The sequence below is a fragment of the Haliotis rubra genome, unplaced genomic scaffold, assembly GCF_003918875.1.
Source record: "Haliotis rubra isolate DU_JTF1 unplaced genomic scaffold, ASM391887v1 Scf276, whole genome shotgun sequence".
Lineage (NCBI taxonomy): Eukaryota > Metazoa > Mollusca > Gastropoda > Lepetellida > Haliotidae > Haliotis > Haliotis rubra.
In genome coordinates, this window is record NW_025766847.1 from 375,094 (window position 1) to 397,324 (window position 22,231).

Sequence of the window (22,231 nt, forward strand, 5' to 3'; positions counted from 1 at the left end):
ATTCCAGTGTTCTTAAGTAAATTTAGTAGTATACATTGTCTATAACCCTTGCTAATGTTATTTTGTGACAATTTTTTACTTACTATGACCTTTTCTTTGCTGGTGTAATTTGTTGTAACAATCATAAACAATTTTAGATGCCACTATTCCCCCAAATATGTTCCACCTAATTTCAATATTTATATAACTGAACCTTGACATGCCACGTCAGTCAAATGCAACATGACCATCCACAAGCCCCTCTCAAATCATATATTGCTTTTGCTGAAATCATTTTGTGTGTCTTCTTTCTGTAGCATTCAATATATAAACACAGCTAAGTGTCAGAAAAACATCAAATATTGACACTGGAGACAAAGACTTGATTGTTCTTGGTCCAGTTGTTAGCAAGACCAAACAAGATGATCAATAGCATCAGCATAAAGGTTTCGTTTTTTGTTCCACCCCCTCCTGAAGACTGTTGTGTTATTTATGGGAATGTAATCATATCAAGGGGATTAATAATTCATGGCATGATTAATGCGTGTATGCTACCATTCATTACCTAGTGGCTGTGTTGTGAAGATATACAGTGCAATAGTTGTCCGGATTACGTGGTTAGGTGTAGATAAAATTGACGTAGTATTTCAGATTTTCTCATGCATAATATATAAAGAGTGTTATTGTTCTTTTTATCAAATTTATTTCAAGAGTTTCTAGTATTGACCTCTGCATATATTTGTGTGTATGAATTAATGTTTGTCATAGTTTTAATAGGATAGTTGTATCTGTTGTTGAATTTGTTACTGCTGGTGCAAAATCCAATATTATGATAACAGTATTAACATATGAAGCATGTGTAGGGTTTGTTGGGTGGACATGTTTCACTGGAGATGAAAGAGTTAATATCTATTCATAAAAGCTTGTACACAGTGTAGTAAGGACTTGTATTGTTGCCCACATTAAGTTCATTGTTGAGAGACCTGTCTGATATTGTGTTATATTGTAATACAACTTTTGTGCTGAAACAAAGCTGTTATGAATTGATGATTATCTAGGCATTGTGAGATAAGGCTGATTGCCTCCCTTGGGCGCATTCCATGGGGAGATATGTTGTCAGGTGACATCCAACTGAGCGTGACCATATAGAATGTCCATGGGAGGTGGTCACAGTTGAATGGGTATTGACATCTGGTTGTATATTGCAGATATACATATACAGTGGAAGGAGAACAACACGATGACATAACAAGCGGATACCTAATGGATCATGGGATACCACGCAGTGACAAGATGATACAAGCTGTGGATACTGTCTATATACTTTGTAGTTAACACAACATCACAGGTGAGAACATTTTCCATTTGGAAGAAATAATCTTTTTAAATATGTTTTTGTGTATTGCTTATTTGAATTTGTTTACTGTTTACCGTAATATCCCAGACAAATTAACTTTATCTAATGTTATCTTTTTTTGTAAGGTATTCTGTGCTTTTTTAACAGTCATATAGATTGCATTCATTTCTTTTAATGTTATTATTTTGAGTAGTGTTATTTTTCAAAGAGTTGACCTGACATGTATATAATCAAGCAGTCATGATCACCTGTATATGTACCTGGTGGTACAGGTGAGCATAACGATGTAATGTGGCTACTGTGACTGCAGGTGCAATGATGGTATCTGTAGACAGGGTTGTGGTGATGTAGAGGACAGTAAGATAATCTGAAGAACTTTCCTCAGGACACAAGGTTATCACTCTGCTGATACCACAGCTAACAATACAGAGAGATTACAACATGGAGATTATAACACATATCATATTTCAGGGATGAAGGTTATGGAGGATATAATACAAATGTATTATGTCTGATATGGTGACTGTTTCTGTTATGGAAACACAGTGGAGTAATAATCTCTCTTATCATGTAAATTCATACAATAATCTATATCTAATATGTAATTTTCTTTAATGCGGTAGTTTTAGAGACTGTGTATGAATATAGTGTTTAAGTGAACAATCAGTTTTTTATGTAGAGCCAAATAACTTGCAACCATGTAGGTCTCCGGAAACATAGGGACACTTTGGGACATGCCTACCTAAGCATATTAGGAAATGTCTGTCTAGAGTAGATTAAGAAAGTAAGCATTTACACTCTGTATGGCGCTTGAATATACAGTACAAGAACATCACAGTCTCATAGTTTACCCTCAAATCTCATACATAGATCTCCAAACATTCTAATGTAAGTGTTTGAAAAACCACATTTTATCAGGAAGAGGTTATTATACTTAGGCAATGAAATACTATGGTATCAGGGTTGACAAAGAGACAAAATTACAGGTCTGTAATCATGGCAATGCAGTCTCGAGATAACTGAACAGTTAGCTCTAATAGCTGACTCTCCGATAGCTCCCTATACTCTTACTTTCTCCTATGTCCCACTTACATCCACAAAATTCACAATTTTATGCAAATGTATCTTTTCACAACATTCTGACAAGATGTAAGTTCACCCTGTTACAAATACACCTATGTATGTAAATGTAGGTACAAATTGACACCTGTATGTAAACTGACACAGAGATGTAAAGTGGTACTTGGTGTCGAAGGGCCTGGGATCTCCTTATCTACATAACAAGGGGCTGGACGGGGCTGCCGCCCTCAGGGAGGTGTTCAAGGGGGTAGAAACATGTGCTCTCAGAGTTGATAACATACTTCATCTGCGGTTACCGCAAGACAACTTTGTTTGAGTTTTACAAATTATCTACCGTATATACTGTTTATATGCTGGATATTAAACATTTTGTTGTTTGTATATTTGTCATAAATATTGTTTTAGGAGGACTTTTGGGCAATGAGTCAAATATCACCCCTGACATTTCTTTCTTTATATTTTTTGTGCATCCTGTATCTTCGCACACTGACTATGAAGACGCGTGTGAAGATCCAGGGTAGAATAGGTCTTCAGCAACCTATGCTTGCCACAAAAGGTGACTATGCTTGTCGTAAGAGGCGACTAACAGGGTCGGGTGGTCAGGCTCGCTGACTTGGTTGACACATGTCATCAGTTCCCAATTGTGCAGATCGATGCTCATGCTGTTGATCGCTGGATTGTCTGGCCAAGACTCGATTATTTACAGACTGCCGCCATATAGCTGGAATAATGTTGAGTGCGGCGTAAAACTAAACTCACTCACCCACTCACTCACTGACTATGAAAGTTTGTAAAACGAGGATGTATCTGTGTCTGTTGTATCTCTGGCCTCATCAAACCAAACGACATGAAAAGGTGTTACTTGTTGTTACCTAGCCTAATGGTCGGCATGAAGGGGATAGAACAAGGACTGGTCAGTGAGTGGAGTCAGTTGGCTGTGTTTGAATGGGGTGTCTTGTGTCTGAGTGGGGTGTCCTGTGTCTGAGTGGGTGTCCTGTGTCTGAGTGGGTGTCTTGTGTCTGAGTGGGTGTCCTGTGTCTGAGTGGGTGTCCTGTGTCTGAGTGGGTGTCCTGTGTCTGAGTGGGGTGTCCTTTGTCTGAGTGGGGTGTCCTGTGTCCTGTGAAGTCTTGACCAGTGCATGCAGCCCCACTCACTTGTGTTAGTGGGGCAGTGGGGTAGCCTAGTGGTTGAAGAATTTGTTCGTCACGCCGAAGGCCGGGTTCGATTGCCCACATGGGTAGAATGTATGAAGCCCATTTCTGGTGTCCCCGCCGTGATATTGCTGGACTATTGCTAAAAGCGACAAAAGAGCATATTCAATCACTCATTTGTGTTAGTATTTCACGATATCAATGAAATAGTTATAAACATGAAGTTAAATCCTGTTTCACTAAGCAAACAAGACTGTATGGTTATAAATCAGTGTACAACAGGTACAAGCAAACCCCACAGATGGTGTGTGATGTGGAGAGTTCAGTGTAGTTAAACAGTTCGGACAGCTCATGTTACAAAATAGTGTGTCAGCCAGTTAGAGTTTCAAACCTCTGTTCAAAGGTAGGCATGGTGTATGGACTTAGATATTCAACCCTCTCCACGTCACATTCCTGAATATTTGCATATAATGTTGGTCTTAAATCACTGGCTGTGCTTATTACACTGGTCCCAGACAGCTGATACCTGACAGGCACAAGTCCATGACACTATACTATACTTACAGTAAGGTTTGGTTACATAGCAAACATGCATAAGGTCTTTATTACTAAGGGAACAAACTACTTCTTAATGGAGAATTTAGGCAAACTTTAAAATGTGACTACTGATTTGTATCCTGAAAAAATATCCGTAACATAAAATTATTGTAAATAGTTGTAATCATCAAACTTTAATGTAATAAAAATTGCTTGTTTTTGTGTGAGTGAGTTAAGATTTTAAGCCACATCGGCAATATTTCAGCCATATCTATGAAAAAGTGTTGAGCAAGCATGATGTACTGCAAACACTTCACATCAAGTTGTTTGTTAGAGTTGTGTATTGTACAAGGAAGGGAAAAAACTATCAGTTAGAATTATTCCTAGGAGAAACAAATTTTCCTAATATTTTCTCCACTCAAGCACTGATGAACAGCTGTTAACGTTCAAAGTTAGGCACTATTCAAATCTATCAGATAGAGGTTGTTTAAGTAGTGTTGGCCTCTACGCACACAACTCACTCACCCCCCCTACACAACCTCACTCACTCACTCACTCCTGATACCTCAAGATCCTGTGTGTGTGTGTGTGTGTGTGTGTGTGTGTGTGTGTGTGTTTATAGTGGTTATAGCGTTGGCTCGTCACGCCGAAGGCCTGGGTTCGATTCCCCACATGGGTACAATGTGTGAAGCCCATTTCTGGTATCCCCATCATGATACTGCTGGAATATTGCTAAAAGCGGCGTAATACTAAAGTCACTCACTCACTCACTCAAGATCCTCAAGTCTCCTTCCTGCTCAAGTCTCCTGTTCATATTCCTCATCAATGTTTGTGTGTATATGTGTGGAGGGGGAAGGGGGTAGGGGGATTTAATTATTGGTAGTTGAAGTAATTATCCGAGGTCCGCCATTCACTGTTCAGGTAATCACACGCTGCAGCCTGCCTTATCACTAGCCATTTCATTGATTCAATACCGTCTTTTTTCCTTAAGTTTATCGCATGTTTACACATTACCGCTTCAAACAAATTCTCGTGCATGTCAATGACGTCCTTGCAGGTAAATGTGCAGGTGATTGATTGTATGAGGTTGATTGCTTTACCTGTGTCAGGTGAAAACACCATCAATGAATGCTGCTATTGATGTGTAGGGAGGTATAGTTGTTTTTGAAAGAACATGTGTTATTAGTAACAGAAGCGAGTTCCTGCTGTATTTAACTGTTGGCCTTTCTTGGTGGTGGAAAGTGGGAGATAGTGTAGGGAATAATTGTAAAGAAATAGTTCCGCGTATCTTTGATGCAACACTTAAGGACAGCATTCGATGATATTGGTCTGTAATAGTATCTCAATTTACACTCGTCCTGGTGGTGTCACCAGGTGGTGTGTGTGGAAGCTGATTCCCAACAGCCTCAGTATTCCATTACCTTGTCTCTCCACCATAACCTGGACCTCCAGCTTTGTTCTGGAGTCGGGTTCTATTTGGAAATTAGATGTGGTATCAACAGAATTTGTCAAACTTTGCATTGCATTCTGTCCCAACTGCTATTAGAACATCATGCAGCAAGATTTCTGTCTCTTGTCTTATACTCAGGGAAAGGTTCACTCACTCACTCAGCGCCTGTGGTCTATTGAACTGGGTGTGTTTCTCGAGAGTTCGGTGGTTTGATCCTAGTCTGACTGACTGACTGACTGACTGTGAACATATAGCCTTTTTGACATATTTTGAACACTTCTTTAAGGTCCATGAATCTTCAGAATTAAGTGTATACATAAGTGGGTCTTTTGTTGTAAACTGTATGTATGGAAAATATTTATCTCTCAAATCATAATAAATAGGACATTTAAACATAAAATGTAATTCATCTTTAATGACATTATGCAAAAATGTAAAAATTCTCAAATTTCTAACAATACCCTCTCTTCTACCAATATTTTTCAATCTCTGTTTTTCACCTATTCTTAACAATGTTAACATACTGATAACAACAGTCTCAAAATTAGATTGGATTGATACTGTGGGATGCTTTCTTCCTTTTCTATTAAAGTTTGCTGTTTTGTCAATGTTTTACAGAGGGAAACATCATTTGTGACTGAAAGTCTGTGCAGATGTTAACTAGAGCTAATCACATAACTTGCTCTATGTTTCTACTCACTCACTCACTCACTCATCGTCAACAAATGTTTAATTTCTAATTTCTAATTCATCACGATATGGCTGAAATATTGCCGATGTGACAATACATTTTAACTCACTCACACACTCACTCACTCACTCACATATATATTAGCATTGAATAACTAGAGTGTTTATTTTTAGAAGTTCCATCCGAAGTGTAAGTTTGACTGTCTATTCAATGTACAACTACTAATGAATCACCCATGTAATACCATTTATCCTTTTATGTTGATGTCTAAATGTTGATGATGAATGCCAGGCTATAAAATTGTTATTTCCCCATGCCTAATTATGCCCCTGCCTTTGATTCGCCCAGTCCACCATGTTGCACAAAGTTGCCAAACCAGTTCTACACCAGATAAAGATTTTCTTGGTCTTCATTGGACACAATCAATTATTTCAAACTTTGTTAAAGCACCTGGATTAAAGCAAAATTATTGTATGGTTTATCACATTATATTAAGTGTTGTTAATTAACTTAATCACGGAGAAATCCCTGCTTCACCTGGAAGGAAGTCTGTTATTGATATTATTATTGATCTTGATATTGATTCTTGATTGGGTGTTGTGATACAATGCATTTAATCAGGTGGAGCCAAATATGGTCGTGAGTGTCTATAAACGCTCTCAGTTACAGCAGCATATTTCACTGAGATAAGATCAGGTCATGGCAGTGAAGGTTGCATGGAGTTACTTCAGAGTTGAGGTCATGGCAGTGAAGGTTGCATGGAGTTACTTCAGAGTTGCTAGGAGCAAGACATTTTAAAAGGTTCTTGCTAAATCTATGGATCATTTTGCATCAAGAAGATTGACATTGAGAGATTACTTTGGCATCAAGTCAGATGAAATGTTGAATTGGAACAGGAATGTGCCTGTAATTCATGGACAGTGTTGCGGAATTCAAGATTAGAGGGAAATTGTGATTCGGTTGGGATGAACTCATGTAGGTGCTGCTTATATATTGACATGTACCTGGTAATTTCTGACTGGAAATAATCATCAGCTTATGGAGTAATTGTGATTTGAAGTTGTGCTTTATACATTTTTATGACAATGTCTAGAGTGGTGAAGCTTTCCCGCCGCAAGGTTCTCACCTCAGAGAGCAGTGTGGAATTTGAGGGGGAGACTAATGTTGCAACAACACATACACCTGTAGTTTATGAGTGGTCTTCATCTTCATCTGTCACTGCTGATGAAGAGTCAGAAACATCCATCCAGTCCGAATCGTCTTTCAGTGATAATGAGTCAGGCAACTTTAGTGATGACCAGTCAGAGGACAGCTATGCAATGTCAGAGACTCACACAGATAAAGTTGGAATATCTGTACAGAGTGATGACCAGTCAGAGGACAGCTATGCAATGTCAGAGACTCACACAGATAAAGTTGGAATATCTGTACAAAGTGATGCAACAGAAAGTCTCAGTCTTTCTTCAAACATGTCCCAGTCAGTGAATCCTCTCATACATGTGAATGGGCAAGACTACATTACAGATATGAGAGTTCAAAATCAAACTGATCATCCACTGGCTTTAGGTCAACCAGGTATGCAACAGTGGCCAAATCCTCTCAATACAGTTCCTGCTATGACTCTGCCTGGACTGGGAACCAATAGTCTTCTGACTCAACACCATGATCTCATCCTGGAAATGTCCAAGCAACCAGGTGCAAATATTCAACTACTTAGTGGAAATTTGTCACCGTTGGTCCCCATGAATCAACCATTTACACCAAGCTTGCAGTTTCCTTTCAATCCCAGTGTAATTGTGCCAACTGATGTACAGCTGAGTTCCATTCCACATCTATTGAGTGGACAACCCATGTATCCAGCACAGACTGACCTTTGGATCGGACAGGGTGCCATTAACAGCCTTGGAGAGCAGTTTGTTCTGCCTATCATAAATCCCCATGACATCAACCAAGCTGCAAGTTCTACCATGAAATCTAAAAAGAAAAAGACCAAGAAGCATGTCTCTGAGAAGGGCATTCAGTCTGGCCCCTACAGTCATAGGGATGAGTCTAACTTAGTGAGACGAAGTGGGAAAGTCAAACAGAAAGTAAAGTTTGAGGATGAGGAGCCCCTGCCTAGTACCTCAACCGGGCGCCGGTCACAGCAGTGTGGCGTTATCCCTCTAGTGAGGATAGACTCTGAAGATTCATTTTATTCTGTGGAGGTTGGTAGTGACATTAGTGGATCACTGGAGGAAGACACACAAGACTGGTCAGATGATCCAGTGGTCATGAAGAGGTACAGAAAGAACAATGGTGAAAGGGTGAAGAAAAGACACACTTCTAAACCAGTAATCCAAACAAAACCCAGAGGCCGTCATGACCAAATCCATGAGCAGGGGGTCAAAGTTAGATTCAAAGAAATGGATAATTCAACCCAGTTTTCCAGCAGTCTCGTGCCTGAGGAAGAGAATATTGTGGTGAATGAGACCAGTTCCAGACATTTCAGTGGGCAGAACAAGAAGGCAATGGTAGCCAGGTTAGACCTGGGCAGGACCATGAAGGAGATAAGACTGAAACCAACTGAGAACATGAAGGAGGAGGACATCAACCTGAACAAGGGGGAAAGGAAGGAGAACAAGTCCAAGGTCATCTCTGTCCAGACCATTAATCATGGGCGTAGGCTACATCAAGAGAAAGGAAACATCAGACGTGAACAGTTAAAGGAACATGTCAGTCTGAAAGCAGGTACCAAACAGGCTGCTATGCAAGGACAACCCAAGGCACAGGCTGGTAATGAACATTCTGTCATGGATGGACAAGCAAAAGAGACTAAAACACAGGGTATTGTACAGTCAGGTACTGAACATGCTCCTGCTGAAGATGGTACAAGGAAAACTGCTGCAGAAGATATTGTCACACAAAAGGCCAGCCTCTCTGAAGATGGACGCAGAGACACTGTACCAGAGGGTATGCCTGAGCCTGCCTCCACTGAGAGTGAAGCCAGTGTGGCTGAACCAGAGGGTATTATCAAACTGAAATCAGGCCAGAAGCCTGCCACCATTGTAGAGGGGACCAAAGAGACTCAAGAAAATATCAGGTGTTCAACATCACTGGAGAGCTTCACACTTGCTAAAGCAGATGAAGCAAAGCAGTTTGAAATACAGGAGATAAATAAGCCTGGGAGTATGAACTCCACCAGCAAGGCAGCAAATGATAACACTTATAAAGAAAACATTGTCAAGCCAGAAAATGCTGAGCCTTCCCATGTATCTGATAGTGCAAGAGAATACACCGTAGAAACAGGTGGGTTTCATGAACCCGTGAGTAATACTAATGAATGTAGGCCAGAAGACAACACCAGGCATGGCAATACAGGGAAACTTGGCCAAAACCTGAAGACAGAGGATGTTGGACAAGGTTCAACAGAGGAACATCCTGGGCCTAGTTCTGAAGATGTGAATCAAGGTGGCTCTAGTCAAGAAGATGGTAATGTGAAAAATGGTGACCAGCAACTTAGCATCATGGGTGGTAGTTGCGAACCCACAGTATCGCTAAGGAGGAAAAACTCACAACAAAAACAGTTGGAGGACATTGTGGAGACAGAAGAACCTGAGTTATCTTCTGACATGATCAGGGAGGATGAACCATCTTTATCTGATGGCAGCAGTCAAGAAGAGAGAAGTGGTGAATATAACAGTCAATCACACACATCATCTCTCAGAACCAGCCAATCAGCACCATGTGTTTTGGAGAGTGGCATTGTTGAAGAAGTATCATTAGAGGAAAAATCTGTGGATTGTACACCATCATCGACTGATGCAGAACCAGCAGGTAATGAAGGTACATTTTCAGTTGGTGTCAACACGGCTACAAGACATAAACCAACTCTAGGTGTCAAGCATTTAGAAGGCTGAACAGTTGTTTCATGCAGACTCACTCACACACCCACACACAACGCACGCACGCCACGCACACACACACACATGCACGCACGCACGCACTCACTTACTCACATAAAATTGGTCTCGCATTGTCATCCAAATTTCAATTTGATTTCTTTTTATTGTCTTCTTGTTTCCATGTGAATTGTATTGATGTGAGTTTTGGCCAATGCAGGTGGATACTTAGTTTATTCATATCTTTTATACTATCTTCTTATAAATGTTCCAAAGGTTGTGTAAATAGTTATAATTTTAGTGTGGCTGCTGTGTCCACACATTGGTGAAAGGACACACTGGCTGGATGTAATGGAGATCCTCTGTCAGTCAATATGCCACGTTTGTGCTCAATCCTGCTATCAGATTAGCCAATTAGAACTTACAAATCAGATACATCTTTCTGATAAACTGGAGAAAGTTGTCACTGTACACTGAAGCCTGTATGCATGTAGATGAAACAGAAGATAGAAATTCTAATCTGAGTTTGGTTTGACATTCATGGTTTCTTATCAAATAATTAAGATGAAAGAAATGTTCGGTGACTTAAGGTGTGGTATTCTTTCTGTAGTTGGAATCGTACAATGAATCTGATTTTGAGCCGAGATTTCATCTCATTATGGAAATCATTTTGCCACTTTTATTCATTATTTTGTACTAAGTAAGAGACTTGGTATTGGTCAATAAATTTCCAGAAAATTTCATGAAGTAGTTCATTCATAACCTTGGCAGTTGTAATGCTTCCAAAACTGAAGAAATGATTTTCAATGAGACATTTAAGTTCAAATTCAATACAAACTGATTAGAAAGTCAGTGGGTTATGAACTAGAAATGACATATGAGTCTACAATATATTATTGAGTTATTTCATTATGGAACATTATGCTGGTGCCATGTAGCAAGTGCTTTATACAAATATTCATGGTAATTGAAAATGCTGTGTTTGGACTACAGAAGCCAGCTGGTGCAGCTGTATATTATTGAGACAGATTGCCTGTATATATGACTCACCTGACAGCCCGTGGAACACTGTGGAACATTGTATACTTCATATAGCTTGATTGAAGTATAAACATCATAACACGTGGCTGTCAAGAGATTACAACAGATAATTTATGACACTGGTTCTGTATTGATAAAAACTGGTTAAACGTTTATCTTGTTTACCATGAAAACAAACTGTTTCCTATTTCTCAGTACTAACAGTGTTACAAGCCTCCTATCATATATGTTTCATCAAAGTTCAATGTATCTTTCTTTGAAATACATGTACATAGAACACATGAACTTTGGAGTAGAGTGTGTTCATAAATTATGTAACATCCAAGATCCCAGATGCCTATAGTGCGTTTGGCTCAAAAGCGGACCGATGAATTGCAATCTAACTCAAAAACTAATAAACATATAATACTCAATGAAACGCTGATCATAATCAAAACATCAGACCAACTCTGTGATTTGTTTGCAGAATTTATGTCCTAAAATTTAAAAAGTTGTTTAACAAACTATCATTAAAATATTGACACAGTTCACTATTTGTTACGAGTGAGGAGTGCAGAGAAAGGGACAGCCAGGTGTTAAAGAAGCACGTGCACAAGTGCCGACAAAGTTATTGATTCATTAACCTGTGCTGTGCCGTCTCCTTCCTTTCTCGCACACCCGGCTGTCCCTTTCTCTGCACTCCTCCCTCGTAACAAATAGTGAACTGTGTTGATATTTTAATGATAGTTTGTTAAACAACTTTTTTATTTTTAGGACATAAACTCTGCAAACACCTCTCAGAGTTGGTCTGATGTTTTGATTATGATCAGTGTTTCATTGAATATTTTATGTTTATTAGTTTTCTAGTTAGATTGCAAATCATCGGTCCGCTCTTGAGCCAAACGGACTATAGCTGGGTGGATAGCATTCTGGACGGGAGTGAGTGAATGTTGTTTTGTGATGTCTGAAATATTCACAGTGATCTGCAGTTGATTGCATCAGCAGTCACCCTTGTAGTCAGGGACTGATGGCACATCATCCATCAAGTCAGTGACCACCCAGTCCTTAGTCCCTGTCTACTGCAGATGATGTGTCACAGTAGATGTAACGTTGGTGTTACTGTAGATGATGTTGAGGTGCCACAGTAGACGTAACGTCGGTGTTACTGTAGATGATGTTGAGGTGCCACAGTAGATGTAATGTCGGTGTTACTGTAGATGATGTTGAGGTGCCACAGTAGATGTAACGTTGGTGTTACTGTAGATGATGTTGAGGTACACGGTGTAGATGATGTTGAGGTGCCACAGTAGATGTAACGGGTGTTACTGTAGATGATGTTGAGGTGCCGCAGTAGATGTAGTGTCGGTGTTTGTGTGGTAGGGTTGTACAGAGCAACAGAAATGTGTTATGTCTCTCCCCCTATCACACTGGTAGGTAGCTAACATGACACCATTGTTCTACAATGTACATAGACCTCCATTGTTCATGACCTTTTCAGTGAATATGGACTAATGTACAATAGCTAGTTATAGTGTCAGTTTTAGTGGTTAAATACTTCTCATGTATGCCTCACCCATATCTATTGTGTTGTGTAGAGAGGTTAATTAACCTTGTGACATTGTTAACAGCATCCAACAGGACTCTGTCATGATGATTTAAAAATGAACGAATGTCTGTCTTTATAAAATATTTATTTTGCTACTTTTGACATTGTTTCCAAGTATCACAGTCAAGCGTAATTATGCTCTTTTCAACGCACCCCATGAGGAATGTTGCTGGTTCTCATGTGTAATATGTGACTGTTGGTGCCACGGACTGAATACACTGGAAATTACACACGCACCACATCCAGTATTGACAAGGTGCCATTGTTCCAATGTCAGGTGTAGTTGTGTGGCTATAGCAACTGCTCCCTTGATTGTCCTCTACCCTTGTCTTTAACCATACCCCAGTATTGCTCTCTAGAGAATTGTGAACAACTTGTTCCCGGTATACCTATTGACAATTTTAGTTTAAGGACTTCCTTAATCAGCGAAAAAAAGAGAGATTGTCGCTATCAATAAAGTTTTAATCACTGGTAATCTTGACTGTGAGTGTAGAGATTGTAATGCAGCCAATCAGATTCCGGTATTCCTGGGTGGTGATTGGCACGTGTGTGATCCCGGTGCCACTGACTTACTGGGTTGCCAGCTGCCTGCCACCAGAGGTGGAGTCAACCGTCCTGTCTGGCAAACCTCCAACAGCTGGTCAACATCTACTGGCTTCTAGCGGGCAACATAAACTATGCTCACCCCTGCTTACACTGTTAACCAATATCTTGGTAAATTTCTAAAATGTCTTAATCAATATTTCCGGGATTGATGTTTTATATGCACTAAGCATGTTGATATTGACAGCTGTTATGTACAACAGTGTCACTGGAGTGTGGACACATTTATAGTATCAAACTGAAAATAGAATATTGCGCAAAATTTCTTAACATGGAATCCAAAGCTGAAAGAAAAATCACTTTATCTTTATGTGATCAGTTTTAGAAAACACTACCACCAATAGCTAAAAACATTAGGCATTGAATTGAGTGACATATCCAGAGTCATAGCACTTTGTGTGTACTCCACTTCAGCTCACGATGTCACACATTCACAGTTCTATACATAGGTGCCACCCGTATAGCTATGACGTCTTCCTGGTAATCAATCTGGCCACTTGAAACCCTGTAGGAGAGTGTTTAATGAAAGTTACATTTAAGTACATTAACACCATATTGTCAAGCTGTGTGGGTCAGTATTTCTGTGAATAACTAGGTGTTACACACTCTATGGCCACCAGTGATATTAATCAGTGATCAATGCTTCTAATGGTGAGGTTGTTTTTTGTATTGATTGCTTAGTGTGAAATGGTTACAGGTATAAAGGAGGTAGCATATGTTCAGGTCATAAGAAAACAATGTGTATTCCAGGAAAGTGAAGACAAATATTTTGATCTGTAAGGAGTCGGAGTGAGTAAGTGTTTTGGTGAAATGACTTTTCAGTAATATCTTTTAGAATTTACGATGTCATCTGGTGCAGGTGCTGAATCTGTTATGTTGGAATTCTATGGCATCAAATATTAGTTGTTTCCTATGTATTTAAGGAATAGGTGAGTGAATGTTGTTTTGTGGCACAGCTAGGATTCATACACAGTTTTTAAAGTTATGATGCTGTCCTGCGATTGATGTAGGAGGTGATTCTGAGCCAGAAACTCACTGGCCATTCTGGATGTATTACCAATATATATATATTGATGGTACAGAATAATCTCTATAATCAGATAAACAGGTGGCATGAAATGAGTTTATGAAGTCTGTAAATGATGGTAAAGACCAAAATGCAAGATGCAGTGAAGTATCCACACAACCCATGCTTGTGATAGAGGCAACTGATGGGATTGGGTGGTCAGACTTGCTAACATGGCTGATACATCTCATTGTATCCCCAATACAGAGATCAATACTCACGATGACAATCACTGGATTTTCTGGTCTTGATTATCTGTGTTATTTCAATGCTACCATCATTTTCTGACTGTGACATTACACTACAGGACTCAACCGGAGTCCATGTTAGTTACAGGAGAACATAGAATTGATTTATTAAGAGGACTGTGGCAAGTTGTCCCAGAAAGTCTCATCCCAAGGCTTTAGTCTACACACTGTCTCCCACACTACAGCCTCCTTGATGAGTGCAACAATAGGTATAAAATGTATCCCACAATAGCCCCTGCCTCGCTTGTTGAACAGTATAAGTGTACAATAATGGTATAATGTGATTGTCATACATACACAGAGCCAAATCCTTGTCAGCCACAATAATGGTAGAATGTGATTGTCATACGTACACGGAGCCAAGTCCTTGTGAGCCAATGTCTGCAGCAAGCCGTAGCCAGTACATATACAATGAGATAATAACAGACAAAACCAGCACATATGAATGATGTATTGGGTGTTGATGTTGGTGCTTCCCCATGAGATATTGGTTATATCCAGTGGCATGGGAAAACAGCTTAGTTGACGCAATTGGCAGGTAACTCAGTGAGATCAAAGATATTAATGCACATTTCATAATGTATGAAAAATAATAATTTTTAATGTAAAGGTTGCCTATCTGAACATTATTTCCATCTATCAGGAAACTTGGTGTAGCCAGATGGTTAAAGTGTTAGTGTGGCTCATCAAGATATTGGTTCCTCTTCCAATGTAGGTTTGAAGGTTATTCATAAAGCTTTGTTGTGTGACATGATGGTGAAATACTGTTAAATGTGGCATTAAGACCTCAGAAACATCCACGCTATGTTGTTTTAAGTTGTTGAAGCAGGACCTAGGTGCACAAGTTGGATGTCAGTGTCAAGATAAGCCACTAAGCTGAAGTACCATAACCATACTAGATACATAAAACTGAACAAACATGTGTTTTAGAAATCAGATTGTACAGTTTGTATTACTTCTCTCTTAACCAGTTGCTACAGACTGTATAACGTTTGACCTCTGTTGCAGGTGACAAGGGAGCCCAGGCAAAGCAGACCAAGATGGCCCTTGCGGTGCGGGCAAGTGAGGCTGAGGATGGGGTGGAGGACATGATCAAACTCAGGTAAACTTTTCGAATACATCCATATGTCAATACAACAATACATCAATACATCAAAGTTTGTAGCACTCGTGGCAGACTGGAACATAGGTCAGGAAACAAGATGCCTTATATGAAGCCTGATATGTTGACATTATACTAGACATGTCACCACTGAGATGTACCAACAGCAGATGTTAAAGCTGTCTGTCCCAAATACTGATCCAAGAACACTGCAGACCTACCCTGATCACATGCTGCTTGTAGGCAGCTATCACACAGGAATTCATGTGAGCCACTGAGGATTAAGTTGGCAGACACCAAGGGCTCTAACTGTAATACCGGTGACCTCCCAGATAGACATGTATGATCTCTACAGTCTGCCAACAAATGTTCTAACTGGTTAGCTCTGGTGTACATCTTTCTTCACCAGAATGGTTTTGTTAATTGACCATGGATTTCAATCTGTTCTCCTGGATGCAGGTCACAGGTTAAACATTAACAGTGACGGAGCTCTAAAGTTTCCAAACATGACATTTGGATGTTTGTTGCTGGGCAAGTTCTAACAGTATGTGCTGCTGATGAAATGAGAAATAATCAAAAGACTAAGTTATTCAAGTCTGGAAGAGGCACATCCTCATTGATAACTAGAACACCATATATTTAAACCCTCTTTAAAACTATCTAGCTCCCTTATCTCAACTGGTTTTTCTGGTTAAGTCATGGAACCAAACAACTTCAGATTTGAAAGCAAAATGGGAGATAATCTTGCACCACAGGCTAACGTCACTGGCCTCTTACCTGCTTGAGGGTGTAGTGTCGGTTGTGGGGAAATGGCAGGATTAACTAGATCTTCTTATAAAGACATCAAAAGAACCTTTGGTCTCAACTTAATATTTGTTTGTAGTCCCCTCTTCAAGCGTGTCAAACATGCATTATGTCCCGTCCTTCAGCCAGACCCTTTAATGTTGGACAGTTGGCCAGTCAAGGGGAATGTTCAGTCAGCTGGAGAAATGAATGGTGTAGTTGTGTAAATGTATGAATGTCAGTGTGTGTCGGGGTCTGCCGTGTGTGTGTGGGTGGGGTGGTGGTTGGGGGGAGAATAGTCTGTCCTGATGACTTGCATGGCACATTGTGGAATCACCAGTGTCAAGGGGGACACAGCCCCCATTCTATAACATAGATTGGTTATACATGGAGAGCCCTTTATCGCAGTAACATGGGTCTATGTAGGTTATAACTGTTATATGACTGTTATCTGCAGAGAGTATAACATTGAGCTATATCATGCCTCCATCTACAGCTTTTATATACTGTAGTTACATGTAGGCTATAGATGATAATCACAAAGATATGTAGGTTATAACTGTTATATGACATAGATCTGCAGAGAGTATAACATTGAGTTATATCATGCCTCCATCTACAGCTTTTATATACTGTAGTTACAGGTAGGCTATAGATGATAATCACAAAGATATGTAGGTTATACCTGTTATCTAACATAGATCTGCAGAGTATAACATTGAGTTATATCATGCCTCCATCTACAGCTTTTATATACTGTAGTTACATGTAGGCTATAGATGATAATCACAAAGATATGTAGGTTATAACTGTTATATGACATAGATCTGCAGAGAGTATAACATTGAGCTATATCATACCTCCATCTACAGCTTTTATATACTGTAGTTACAGGTAGGCTATAGATGATAATCACAAAGATATGTAGGTTATACCTGTTATCTAACATAGATCTGCAGAGTATAACATTGAGTTATATCATACCTCCATCCACAGCTTTTATATACTGTAGTTACATGTAGGCTATAGATGATAATCACAAAGATATGTAGGTTATAACTGTTATATGACATAGATCTGCAGAGTATAACATTGAGTTATATCATACCTCCATCCACAGCTTTTATATACTGTAGTTACAGGTAGGCTATAGATGATAATCACAAAGATATGTAGGTTATAACTGTTATATGACATAGATCTGCAGAGAGTATAACATCGAGTTATATCATACCTCCATCCACAGCTTTTTATATACTGTAGTTACAGGTAGGCTATAGATGATAATCACAAAGATATGTAGGTTATACCTGTTATCTAACATAGATCTGCAGAGTATAACATTGAGTTATATCATACCTCCATCCACAGCTTTTATATACTGTAGTTACAGGTAGGCTATAGATGATAATCACAAAGATATGTAGGTTATACCTGTTATCTAACATAGATCTGCAGAGTATAACATTGAGTTATATCATACCTCCATCCACAGCTTTTATATACTGTAGTTACAGGTAGGCTATAGATGATAATCACAAAGATATGTAGGTTATACCTGTTATCTAACATAGATCTGCAGAGTATAACATTGAGTTATATCATACCTCCATCCACAGCTTTTATATACTGTAGTTACAGGTAGGCTATAGATGATAATCACAAAGATATGTAGGTTATACCTGTTATCTAACATAGATCTGCAGAGTATAACATTGAGTTATAACATCGAGTTGTCATACCTCCATCCACAGCTTTTATATACTGTAGTTACAGGTAGGCTATAGATGATAATCACAAAGATATGTAGGTTATACCTGTTATCTAACATAGATCTGCAGAGTATAACATTGAGTTATATCATGCCTCCATCCACAGCTTTTATATACTGTAGTTACATGTAGGCTATAGATGATAATCACAAAGATATGTAGGTTATAACTGTTATATGACATAGATCTGCAGAGTATAACATTGAGTTATATCATACCTCCATCCACAGCTTTTATATACTGTAGTTACAGGTAGGCTATAGATGATAATCACAAAGATATGTAGGTTATACCTGTTATCTAACATAGATCTGCAGAGTATAACATTGAGTTATATCATGCCTCCATCCACAGCTTTTATATACTGTAGTTACATGTAGGCTATAGATGATAATCACAAAGATATGTAGGTTATACCTGTTATCTAACATAGATCTGCAGAGTATAACATTGAGTTATATCATACCTCCATCCACAGCTTTTATATACTGTAGTTACAGGTAGGCTATAGATGATAATCACAAAGATATGTAGGTTATAACTGTTATCTAACATAGATCTGCAGAGTATAACATTGAGTTATATCATACCTCCATCCACAGCTTTTATATACTGTAGTTACAGGTAGGCTATAGATGATAATCACAAAGATATGTAGGTTATACCTGTTGTAGAGCCATTTTCTGTGAAAAGAAGACTGGAGGGTGTTGAATGAAATGTCTTAATATTCATTGCATGGGTGCAGTCTTTTCTATTCATGTCCTGAAGCATGAAGTGATGATGGCTCATCTCACCTCTATAATGTCTTTCTGTTGACAAAACACCTGCCTTAACTGATTTGTAATATAGTTGGTCGATCACATGCTGCTGAAGATTATGTAGACACAGTCTTCTAACCCCAAATATTCTTTTTTAACATCACTTTAGGTGTATGTTCTTATATATTTGGAATTGATTAGATTAGATATTCTGAACAAATAAGTTGTAGATAATGAAATTGAGTGGCCAGTCTTCAGCACAAAAGAATGTGCCCCCGTGGTACCCAGCACTTTGTGCCCCCATGGTACCCAGCACTTTGTGCCCCCATGGTACCCAGCACTTTGTGCCCCATGGTACCCAGCACTTTGTGCCCCCGTGGTACCCAGCACTTTGTGCCCCCGTGGTACCCAGCACTTTGTGCCCCCATGGTACCCAGCACTTTGTGCCCCCATGGTACCCAGCACTTTGTGCCCCCGTGGTACCCAGCACTTTGTGCCCCCATGGTACCCAGCACTTTGTGCCCCCATGGTACCCAGCACTTTGTAGGTTAGATGTCCCTGGCTTGTTTTATGTCTATTTTCCACTGTCTAATTTCAGTGTAGTCCTCCCAGCTGGGAATGACAGGACTTCTCACCCATGTTGTCCCTCCCAGGGGATATTTCATTTCACCCATGTGAGGTGCTGTCCCTCCCAGCTGTGGAACTTACTGCCATGTTGAGGGTATTTCACCCATGTGAGGTGCTGTCCCTCCCAGCTGTGGAACTTACTGCCATGTTGAGGGTATTTCACCCATGTGAGGGTATTTCACCCATGTGAGGTGCTGTCCCTCCCAGCTGTGGAACTTACTGCCATGTTGAGGGTATTTCACCCATGTGAGGTGCTGTCCTCCCAGCTGTGGAACTTACTGCCATGTTGAGGGTATTTCACCCATGTGAGGTGCTGTCCCTCCCAGCTGTGGAACTTACTGCCATGTTGAGGGTATTTCACCCATGTGAGGTGCTGCTGTGGAACTTACTGCCATGTTGAGGGTATTTCACCCATGTGAGGTGCTGTCCCTCCCAGCTGTGGAACTTACTGCCATGTTGGGTATTTCACCCATGTGAGGTGCTGTCCCTCCCAGCTGTGGAACTTACTGCCATGTTGAGGGTATTTCACCCATGTGAGCTGTGCTGTGGAACTTACTGCCATGTTGAGGGGTATTTCACCCATGTGAGGTGCTGTCCCTCCCAGCTGTGGAACTTACTGCCATGTTGAGGGTATTTCACCCATGTAGGTGCTGTCCCTCCCAGCTGTGGAACTTACTGCCATGTTGACACTCATGTGAGTGGGTGCTGTCCCTCCCAGCTGTGGAACTTACTGCCATGTTGAGGGTATTTCACCCATGTGAGGTGCTGTCCCTCCCAGCTGTGGAACTTACTGCCATGTTGAGGGTATTTCACCCATGTGAGGTGCTGTCCCTCCCAGCTGTGGAACTTACTGCCATGTTGAGGGTATTTCACCCATGTGAGGTGCTGTCCCTCCCAGCTGTGGAACTTACTGCCATGTTGAGGTGGTATTTCACCCATGTGAGTTGCTGTGCCCTCCCAGTTGTGGAACTTACTGCCATGTTGAGGGTATTTCACCCATGTATTTCACCCATGTGAGGTTGCTGTCCCTCCCTCCCAGCTGTGGAACTTACTGCCATGTTGAGGGTATTTCACCCATGTGAGGTGCTGTCCCTCCCAGCTGTGGAACTTACTGCCATGTTGAGGGTATTTCACCCATGTGAGGTGCTGTCCCTCCCAGCTGTGGAACTTACTGCCATGTTGAGGGTATTTCACCCATGTGAGGTGCTGTCCCTCCCAGCTGTGGAACTTACTGCCATGTTGAGGGTATTTCACCCATGTGAGGTGCTGTCCCTCCCAGCTGTGGAACTTACTGCCATGTTGAGGGTATTTCACCCATGTGAGGTGCTGTCCCTCCCAGCTGTGGAACTTACTGCCATGTTGAGGGTATTTCACTCATGTGAGGTGGTGGAGCCTGTCCCTGTGTACCCCATTTAAAGTAGGCATAAGGATCCTGCTCTCGGGCAAATGACTCCTATGGAAATACACTGGATGAACTAGCCTAGAGTTCCTATCCTGGAGCTCTCACTGTTTTCAGTTCTTAATGATTCATCATGATATGTTTTAATATGAAATAAGTCTTTGATTCTAATGTTCAGTTGGAAGTATAATATGATTTATCATTCTGCAAAATTTTAAAAATTCCCCTTTTGCTCAGGAGTAATTGGTAGGACATGTATCTGAGGTTATACGGTACATCAGTGATCTACAACTGCACCAGCACATGGTATCAACCCAGGTAGTGTAATGCCCTTGGCTTTGTGCCAGGACTGTCTAAAAAAGGAGCCATTGTGTGGTGCCCGATCTCATTTCAGAGGTATTGTTGACCCAGAGGGTCAGGAAAGTGATCACATTATGGTCACTTCTTATGAGAATGCTTTTATAACTTGTTTCCTTTTAACAAAAATATCATTTGATCAGGGAACAATGTGACAATTTACTTGTAACTTCCAGTGATGGTAGATGTAGCCGACGTCTGCTCTCAGGTTGTCAACAAACAACATGGCAGACAGACAGGTGTCCACTTACATGTCATGACTGACCAGCCATCTGTATCTGTTTACTTACAGTCAGCAGGGTATATGGATTAACCCATGAACATCCCGTGAAAGACGTAGATTAAGACCCCACTGGCAGAATGACCTCAGTGTTCATGTCTAGTGTATCTGTACCTTATGAACTCAATCGAGATCAATTCTCACATTTAGTTTCACCTAAAAATATAAAGTCAGCTTGTCATGTTTTGGAAGAGGTCATCCTGACCTTGATCGAAGCACTATAATAACTACTCACTCCCATGTTCATCGTTACCTTTAGGTACAGGTGGCAAGGGCCAGGTTGAAGGTGAAGCTGCTTGCCGTGCAGAGTTGTGTCCCTTAGCCTCAAGGTTTGGGGTTCAAATCCTGACCATATCTTCTGCCCTGTTTCATTAAAAATTGTATAAAAATGTGATGAAGGAGTGAGAATATATTTTGGAACATTGTGTTCCCCATATCATAGAAGTTGACATCCACAAAATTCCCACATTTATGTGTATCAGTTCTA

The 22,231-nt window shown here is 40.2% G+C and overlaps 1 protein-coding gene across 1 annotated transcript in view; it reads left to right on the top strand.

The window, feature by feature from the left end:
- LOC124280905 (unconventional myosin-XV-like) overlaps positions 1 to 22,231 on the top strand; it is a 145,460-nt gene that overhangs the window by 24,708 nt on the left and 98,521 nt on the right. Inside the window, 2 exon segments of the mRNA XM_046716891.1 lie at positions 1,188 to 1,327; positions 15,675 to 15,768. Coding sequence (XP_046572847.1) covers positions 15,707 to 15,768 — 62 coding nt within the window. The 5' untranslated portion in view covers positions 1,188 to 1,327; positions 15,675 to 15,706.